The following is a 9,841-nucleotide window of genomic DNA, read 5'->3' on the forward strand; positions in this document are numbered from 1 at the left end:
CCTCGTCAACCTTTCCCATACATTCTTTCGGTATGCTATAACCGGATCACCATAGAAAAAAAGTCATAAAAACTTTATGTCCCTCAGTAGTAGTCTCAATATCAATCATGCGATTATTGGAATACAGAATTTTTACATCATGAGACTCCATATAAAATAAAGCCAGTCCACCGCTTCTGCCCGAGGGCTCCACAGTGAACAATTTATCATAACCAAAAGAAATTTGAATATTTTGCAAAAAAAGAAAATTTGTTTTTTGTTTCTGAAAGAAAAAAGAAAGAAGGAAAAAAACATCTTCTGAGCTCCCTCATATGCTCAATCGTCAGGTAAGCGCCCGCTCCCTGACAGTTCCATGCTATTGCATTCATATATCCGAACTGGGTGGTTTCTCGGACCCCACCGAACCTGAAACAGCAGAAGCCTTCTTGCTTATCGCAGAAGGGAACACCTCACAGCGAGGGACTGAAAGAGTTTTTGTATGAGTAACCGTTGTTGGCGCTTTCTTGGATGATGATCTCCCGTGAAGAGCGTTGGTCTTCTTAGACGTGATACCTTTAATCTCTGGACCTCGTGGTGAACGTCTCCTTTAAAGCTTGGCATCCTTGGCCAGATCTTTCGATGACTTGGACCCTCGTCCTGCCGAAGCTCCCTTTGAGGGACGTGATTTCAGATGGTCCATTTCTTTCCCTTTAGCCGGACTCTGGCCTAGCTCAAACCTTTGTTGCATTTTCTTGACCGGGGATAACTGAGATATTGCTACAATCTGTTCATCTCGATCCTCCGGTTGTGCCTCAACCAGAACTCCATCTTTCAACAGTCCGACTTCCTGAAGATACACATCAACTTCCATCGGCTCTTCCTGTGTATTCTCATCATCTAATAGATCATCATTGTCTATCATTTCCACATCCATTACAAAGGGAGGAGAGCCTGGTTGTTGTACTGTTGTATCATCATTTCTAGGGGAATCCCTTGTGACGCCCATCTCATCACCAGGAGGTTTTGATCCAGTAGCTTCATTAACTTTTGTGGGAGTCACATCACGTACTACAGGTGGCGGAGGAAGAACTAAAGCTGCATTCATAGGCTCCGTAATATTAGTTGGGCTTAGCCTCGCTGTGGGAATCCCTCCACTGGGTCCAGTAAGATCTTTTGTCTTTGGTCTATAGAACAATGCATCCTTCCCTTTTAGAGATGTGGTTGATTGGTTCCTATATCCTCTTCTATGATCGCTTAATCTAGCATCCGAATGCGGTCTGTAGAAACTGTCGTTATTATCCGAGATAGTGCGTTGCGAATCAGAGGCTTCAGCTATTTCCTTCCCTGGCCGTCTGTTTACCTTATCTTTCATATTATGTGATACAGCATCTCTGATATCATAACGCAGCTGTGATTTTGACACAGAATTAAAAGAGACTTCAGTCCGAGAGGGAATGCGGTCCCTTCTTCCCTCACCATAGGGATGGTACCTCTCCCGATAACAGGGACGGGAATAGTTAACGTTTCTTGGATCTTCAGACGTTGCCAAATGTTTCTGTTCCTACTCTCCTTACCCTGATGTGCTTCTTCGCGTGATGACCAGCGCTCAGATGAACGTCTAAACGAATCCTCACTATCACCATCTCCTTTTCGAACTTCCGCTTTATCTCTCCCAGTTACCAGATGGTCCCGTCCTTTCGGCTGGGCAAACCGGCTCCTAAATTCATCTTTGCGTGCGTATTCCTCTGCCCGGAGCCTTTTGTTCTTTTCTCTGTCTTCATCTAATAACAAGGGGCATGTTCTCTCCTCGTGGGAGATTCGTTTGCAGGTAAAGCAGTAGCGAAAAAGACCTTCGTAGGCCAGAGTTACCTTGACTATGTCTCCATTATCAAAGCCCACCTTACGTTCAAACTGTAGTGGTTGATCCCCATTCAAAGACACCCGAACTCGTTCTCCATCAGTATCCACCGAGCTTACAGTCCCAATGGCTTCACCAATACTCTGATACGCCGCAGTTTTATGATAGTGCTTCGGGATACCATTAATTTTAACCCAGAAAACCATTAAGTTTGGGAAGTCCTCCCGGACGTTTGGTTCCCATCGTTCCAAGGCAAAGCTCCATTGATTAAAATGGCAAGGTCTACGTGCAAGTACCCTCTCCAAGTCAGCACCATCTTCAAAATCAAACTGGAATTTTCCATTGCCCAGGTTTGTTCCTTTAACTCTACCCTCAACGTCCCAGATCCTAGCCTTTGGCATAAAGGCAATCAAGGCATCAATACTTCTGCTACCCGAATGAAACATCCTACCCACAAGGGAGTTTTGAAATTTCTCAATCAAATCAGAGTTATCAAAGCGTGGAACTCGAATGATCTCATCATCTCCTCCTTCACCCTGGGTTAGATCTGCTGTAGCTTCAGACTGTCGATGACCCAAGCTCCCGTCTCGTGAGCGGCTTGGCTGGCCCCGTACCGAAACCTTTTGTCCTGTGCCTCTCTCTACCTCCTTATGTCGGGACTCATCAACCCTTCTCTTCTCTTGACTACGCAGATCCCTGTCTCGATACATCTTTCAGATCCACTCGATTGACGAGGAAACAAAAACACTCCAAAACTAAAATAACAAAATTCCGAAAGCCCAAAGATCAAGCCACGAAAACAACACCAAAGACCGAGAAAACGAAATAACACTCGAGGGTCGAGGAAAGATTCAAAACTTCACCGATCTATGGGTGCCAAAAACTGCCGCCGCCAATCGCCCATTCACTCAATTAAAGATTTTAATTAAGCTCAAGATATTTAAAGATTTGATATGAAGACGATGAAGACAAAATCACCCAGAGAAGTACTCATGAGAAGTCTGAGAGAGATAAAATACTTCAAAAATTGCTAGGATTGTGTTTGTTCATATTTTGGATGTAAAATCCATTAAAATTTAAAGTGAAAAAAAACCATTGGAAATAGAATAACAACAATTTTACAAGTGCTTAAAAATCATCCAACAAAATGTTTAATCCAATAACAACAGATTTTATTGTATTTTTTAAAATACGTAATTAATAACGTTGGATTTTGAAATATCTCCAACTCCATTAAAATACAAGGTTGAAAAGCACCGCTTTAGTTTCTTTATTTACCATAAATTTGATTTCCATTTAGTTGACTACACAAGTCGAGTTTTTATTGATAATTTTTTGATTTTTAAAACAGAAGTAATAAAAAATAGAGAGACGAGCATCAACCTCAATAATTTGTTTTTGCTTTCTGTCAACCAACCTCAACCCTCGAAAGTCAAAATTACTAACGTAATGTATAGTGTACTATTGTACTAGTATTAACTAGAATATGACCCGTGCTAGAGCACGGGTTGAAATTCTTTCATTTTGTTTGTTTGGTATCATATATGTGATTATTTTATTTGTTTTAAAATATTTTTTAGATGAAATACTATACCATGAATCATATACTGAATATGACTTATGAAAATAACATCTATTTTGTAAGATATATTCTATTATATCTAGATTTTGACCCGCGGTATAACACAGATTAAGTTGTGTGGATAAAAAATTAATTTTTGTTTGTTAATTTTGTTTGATTTGTTTAGTGTTTAAAATTATATATTGTATTTTGATTGTTAATTCTATAACTTAACCTATAGTATAGCACATATTAATTTTAGGACCAAATATGTAATGTATGTTTGTCAAAATCATCGTGACCGAGAAAACCTACAAAAAAACATTATTCTAAACTTAAATTTAATCCGAGAATTTATATTTTTGAAATTTTAACCTGTGCTAAAGCAAGAAACCATATTATTTTGAATTTTTTTTCATATTATAGTGACATATTATTGACCCGTACTATAATAAATCAAATTAGAGTGTTTATAATTTTTAACTTTTTGATCTATCATATATTTATGATATTCTTTAAAATATCAAATTAAACTATTTTTAAAGATTCCAAACTAAATTATTTTAATTTTTTTATTATAGTATATAAAACTATACAGTTCAACAAAAGAAATATATGAAATGAACTTAAATATTCAAATTTCTAGTCGTTACTCAGTTAAAATTTTCTGATAAAGTTAGGTAATATTTTATTTTTAGCATAATCGGAAATCACTTGTAACATGTGGGAAAGTGATTAATTTCTATTAAATTCTGAGATTTTTTTGCCTAGATATGGTTAGTTGAATATTCCCTTAAAAAGTTTATTTTATTCTTTGAAATATCTTTTTTAAGAGGATTCTAATCCTAAATCTATATAATCTATCACATAATTAATCCATATAACCTAACAAATAATTGATCTTAGTTATAACTTATATTAATACTATATGGTCTACCAATTTGAAGTCGTGTACTTCCGTTTTATTAAATAGGGGATTTGGATGGAGTTCAAATTTAAAAATATAGTATAATTCATAGATAAATATTAAGTCCACACATTAATATAATTAAAATAAACAAAAGATAATTATAAAACCAATTTGATCTTGACTATTTATATATTTTAAAGTTACTCAGTCAACATATTGATTACATTTTCTTTCTGTTTTCGTGATGGTAGGTTACTATTCATAGTGTAAAAATATATCTTGTTTTTAATATCTGGTCAAAGTAATAATTGTCAAATATATCTATTTGTATTTGTTTTATTAGAAATAGCTATTTTTTATTGACAAACCATTTTCATTCTTGAAGAAACAAAACCAAAACAAAATGTCTTCACTAATTATTGTAGTTTTGGTTTTGAATCTCTTACATATTTTGTTCTCAACAGTCTCAGTTTGTTCTGATCAAAGTGTGTTGCCTATCAGATCCTTCAAGGTTAGCGTTGATATTTTTAGAACTTGAGACACATGTCTCTTTTATTATGTTAATCTATTTAAGTATTTCAATAACATATTCTTCTTCATTTTTTAATTATGTATTGAGTTCAAAATCACCTCATGTCTTTTTTCTGTGGTAGATAGGGGAAAATGCTACATACGATTGCATAGATATTAATAACCAACCAGGACTTGGTCATCGTTTGCTCCAAAACCATACAATCCAGGTACATTGACATTTCAAATATCCGTCCCCTACATGATTTTGAAGTTACTTTTATAAAATGTGATTTTTGAATCTGACATACAAGTTATTCTTCGAAAAGATGGAACCTTCAGTTTCAAGACATGAATTAAGGAATCACATTGACAACAACAAATCATATTTGAGTGAAATAGGGTGTCCAGATGGAACCGTTCCTATATTGAGAATCTCAAATGAATACAATACCAAGGCACAACTTTTCGCCGAGAAGTTTTTCCATCCGCTAACTGTTGATAATCCTGGAGCACATGTAAACATTTAATTATCTCCTTATACATTAAATCTAAATATGTTTTATATTTATCTTAAGTATTAATCTAAATACATGTTGATATAACTGGCTCTTAGTAGATTGTTGGAGTAAGGTCAAGTACTAGTCCATATCGTGGTGTAGAAGCTTCGTATAATGGATATACGCAATACATCGAAAAAGATCAGGCTTCATATACTGAAATATATATAGGTAGTTCGTTGAATAACCAAGTCAATTCTATCCAAGCGGGTTATATTGTAAGTTCTAGATTTTAGTGATTTTCTATGGAAATTTCGTATATAAATATTTGTTAGTAGGTGTACAAAAAAAAATATTTGTTAGTATTAAAGTATTCAAATTCGTTTTGATAGATAAATCCAAGTTTCTTTGGCACTGGACAACTTTGGACATATGGATATTTTAAGGTGTGCATGTGAACATTTTTAAGTTTAGTTTTACGTAAAATTATTTATACTTAATCCTTAAATCAAATAACATGTATTAAACACAATTTCAATAGGGTAAAGATGGAAAAGGATGTTACAATACAGCATGTGATGGATTTATTCAGGTATCAAGGAAAATTCCCATAGTCCAACCCATAAACATAAACCCAGGAGACTCTGCTTGGTCGCGTTGGTCTATCCATCAGGTATTTCTATGGATTATTTATTTATTTTCATGAAATTTTAATGATTTAGAAATTAATTATTTATGAATCATATTCGTCATCGACATATATTTAATTATATAATAAAAGTTTGTTTAAAAGTAATTTAGTAGCACCTATTCTTTTCGTTTTTTCCAAATGTGTTTGTTTTATCTTTTGATGTATAGAATAAGATAAATTAATTATTCTTTTAGAAATTATATTCTTTTAGTGGCACATATTCTTTTAGAAATTAATTATTTATGAATCATATTAGTGATCAACATATATTTCGTTATATAATAAAAGTTTTTATAAAAATAATTTAGTAGCACATATTTTTTTCGTTTTTTCAAATGTGTTTGTTTTATCTTTTGATGTATGGAAAAGGATAAAGCAACAGGAAATTGGTGGCTTACACAACTGATAGAAAATGCACCCAACATTGATATTGGATACTGGCCAAAAGAACTATTTAACATTTTGAACAACGGTGCAAAAATAGTTGGAGTTGGAGGTGCAGTTCAAGCTTCCCATACTGGTTCAAGTCCCCCGATGGGTAATGGTAATTTTCCGGTTGGAAGCCATAAAAATTCAGCAATGTTTACAAATATTGAAGTTCTGGATTCCAACTATAGCAGTCATAAAATGAATTATTTTCCTACGGAGATTTTGGTTGATAGTCCACAATGCTATGACATAAGAATTGGTAAGGTGAAATTATTTCATAGTAAACGACTCGGTTTGTTTTTCAATTATGGTGGTCCAGGAGGAAAATTTTGTGGAGTTTGATATTTTACATTGTAATCTTTAGACTAATAATGAGAAATTACCTATAATAATACATAAAGTTGCCTAATTACTATAATAATACGTTTGAAAGCATTCTTACTAAAACAATACATAAACGTTTGAACATTACTTATAAGCCAGTCCTTCTCTGTTTATTTATAGTATGTGCCATTGGCATTTATAATAAAAAAGTTAATTGATATGATAACCAAACTTTAATTACTAACTTTTGTTGAAGAGAATCCCATAATCCATGAATCATTTTGGTTTTGAAATTCCATATTCAAAAATTAGGTTATTGGCATAAAGGTTTCAAATTTGTCATAGTTATTGCTATCTGTTTCGAAGAGGTTATCTGTGGGAAAGATTGAGGCAAGATTTTAATTACCGGAGGACGACGGCCGAGTTGACGGTGAGGTGGACGAAAGTTGAGCAGGAGGTAATATTATCGTACTTATCTGCGTAATTTAAGGTTAATCAATATATGGTTATCGGGGTGAGAGTAGTAAGCTTAGGAGTTGTGTGAAGTGAAATTTATTGGATGACGATATTATGAACAATGTTTAGTAAGATGTTGAGTATAAAATAATTGTAAGTTCTTTATGTTGCCGGCTGTGTTTGATAGATTATGTATTGTGATAGACTGGTTTTCACCTAGGGTATCAATTCCCTATGCAGTTGTAGTACAAAAGGTTATCAATCCAAATGGTTATTATGCTAACAGATAGGATGCAATCAGAATCAAGCAAGTCAAGCCAAACAATAAGGCGTTTGGTTCTAACAGTCCTAATATAAACAGAGTAAAAGAATATAGACAAGAAAACCACACGATCTAAGCATTCGATGCTAGCAATCGAGTACAGGATCGAGTGGGGTGATCGAGTATGCAAATGAACTATGAACAACTCGAGGTACTACTCGATGCAGGTTATCGTGTACCTGATCGGGTAAGTGGTCGAGTAAGTAAGGAAAATGCAAGAAATGAAATACGAAAGTTCCTAAGGATGGGGGTAATCGAATCCTAAGTGTTCTAAACCAATACGGATGCCTTACATGCCTCAAGCAATTATTTCCTAGATAATGAACCTCTAAAACCTTGTCACCACACTGTCGCACTAGTAACAATCAACCTTGAACATACTACCACACTGTCGCACTAGCAATATGAACAAGCAGGCATTAAGAACAATTCATTTTTGTCAGTACACTTAGACTTATCTGATTTTGTCACTCAAAGTTAAGTATACCTCTAGCATTGACCTAATCAAGCATTTTATCTACTCATTTCGGCCTATAGCATTATAAACGCCCTAGATCTAGTCTCAACCTGTCAGTCTGTTGACCGCATTAAGAACATCAACCTAGAAGGAAATTTATCTATCATATCAATCAACTAAAGCATCCTAACCAAGCAAGAACACCTAATCATCTATCCCATCCCTAGAAACTTTGCTACACTACTCAGATATAGAAACGAATGATAAAACCATAGAGATAAACGAAATTGACATTATTAAAAAGATAGAGTAGAGTAGAAAAGAGTAGGGATAAAAGATCTAAGAAAAACTACAAATTAAAAGTACAAAAACAAGAAGAAAATGTTGAGTCGCTCAGTTCTCTCACAGAAGCTCTCGCTCTCTAGTTTGAGGGTCCGCGGCGTGCTCTTTTGAGAGCTAGGGAAAGAGGGGGTTTATATATGGAAACCCATTTGACCTAGCTTCCCATACCTGCCCGATGGCCTACTCGATGGGGTACACGAGGCTTGAGTCGGGTAACTCCTCGGGTGGATCTTCGGGTTGCTCTTCGCGCTCTTGGATCCTTTTCGATCGTGTTGGGGTTCGGACTTGTTCTTGTAGCTCGATGGCTTCTTCGGGTACATGCTCGAGTTGTCCTTCTTTTCCCCATTTTTGGCTCTTTAGCACCTGTTTTCATCCAATATATGCAAATGCAGAAATGCAACACCATAAATGCTCTAAAACTTGATTCCTACAGTAAATGGTCTAAAAATGCTAAGTTAGAGGTATGAACAATGCAAAATATGGACAAAAAGGATGCTAAAAACATGTAAATTAGAGTGTTATGCCAAATATGAACATGCAAAATATGCTTATTGCCATGCATCGATCTAGCTCAACCTCCAACTAAAGATAAGGAACATCTCTTTCACATTCAATTAAGTGTTTGGCGAATTATTGCAAATGGAAGGTGAATCAAGCTCAATCGGTTTCAAGGGTAAGGCTTTTTGATAAGGTGGTTTCAAGCAAATTCTTTAGGTGGTTTCTCTCAAAAAGTGGAATGCTAGACAGTCGTGAAAACTATCTAAGACTGAGAACAATTTGGGCATACAAAGCTTAACTCTTGATGATCTACCCTTTTCTCATACATTCATCATATTTTTTTTTATTTAAACCTCCTAGAATTTAACTACCCACAACCTTGATTTTAACTCTTTTTTTTACTCCCTAAGGTTTAGACTTTTAGACTTTGAAATTCTAGCTCTTAATCTCTCTTTTTTTTTTTTTTTTTCTTTGCTAAACTCCTAATATACATATATTCTTTTTCTTTCTTTCTAGGAGACTATAGCAAGAACTTTTTTTTTTTTTTTTTACTTAGAGACTTAGAGCTAATTAATTCTAACCTTAGGGACTTTCTTTTCTTTTCTTCTCTTTTTTTTTATTCCACAACCCAACCCCAAATAAATATTCTAACCACCTATCTTTCAAAACCGAATCTATTAGCTAGTTCAAATCTAACTTAGCTAAATCAAGAGGCAGTTCTTTGTCATTCTCAATACTCTCAAGGTTTCACAACCTATAGCACAATGAAAAAGGCCTCACTCAACAATTCACAACAAGGTTTGAAAGAAAGGTTTGGGTTCATGGGTAGGACAAATGAATCGGGTTAAACGGAAAGATTGGTAGAAAGTGGAGTGCTAACCCGAGTTTAGAGTTACCATGAGCAAGTATTCAAGTTCCATAAGCAAGACAATTAAAGTTCAAATTAAATCCAATAATATAGAGATGTTCTAATGTTCAAGCAAGTGGAGGAAGCATTCAATCGA

At 34.8% G+C, this 9,841-nt stretch overlaps 1 protein-coding gene across 1 annotated transcript; it reads left to right on the forward strand.

Annotated features, from left to right (window-relative positions):
• Positions 1–4,672: 4,672 nt before the first annotated feature.
• LOC104711295 (protein neprosin-like) lies at positions 4,673–6,856 on the forward strand. Its single transcript, XM_087467686.1, has 7 exons — positions 4,673–4,819; positions 4,962–5,048; positions 5,148–5,336; positions 5,438–5,596; positions 5,711–5,764; positions 5,860–5,991; positions 6,379–6,856. The coding sequence occupies exons 1-7, from the start codon at positions 4,712–4,714 to the stop codon at positions 6,778–6,780; spliced, it is 1,131 nt and encodes a 376-aa protein (XP_087323812.1). The 5' UTR covers positions 4,673–4,711; the 3' UTR covers positions 6,781–6,856.
• Positions 6,857–9,841: the final 2,985 nt, after the last annotated feature.

This window comes from Camelina sativa, chromosome 9, assembly GCF_030686135.1.
Source record: "Camelina sativa cultivar CO46 ecotype springtype chromosome 9, ASM3068613v1".
Taxonomy (NCBI): Eukaryota; Viridiplantae; Streptophyta; class Magnoliopsida; order Brassicales; family Brassicaceae; genus Camelina; species Camelina sativa.

Excerpts from the sequence above, each read along its gene's own strand:
- LOC104711295 (XM_087467686.1), top strand. The coding sequence starts at position 4,712 with ATGTCTTCACTAATTATTGTAGTTTTGGTTTTGAATCTCTTACATATT. Across the intron at positions 4,820-4,961 it reads TGCCTATCAGATCCTTCAAG|ATAGGGGAAAATGCTACATA; the intron begins GTTAGCGTTGAT and ends TTTCTGTGGTAG. Across the intron at positions 5,049-5,147 it reads TCCAAAACCATACAATCCAG|ATGGAACCTTCAGTTTCAAG; the intron begins GTACATTGACAT and ends TTCTTCGAAAAG.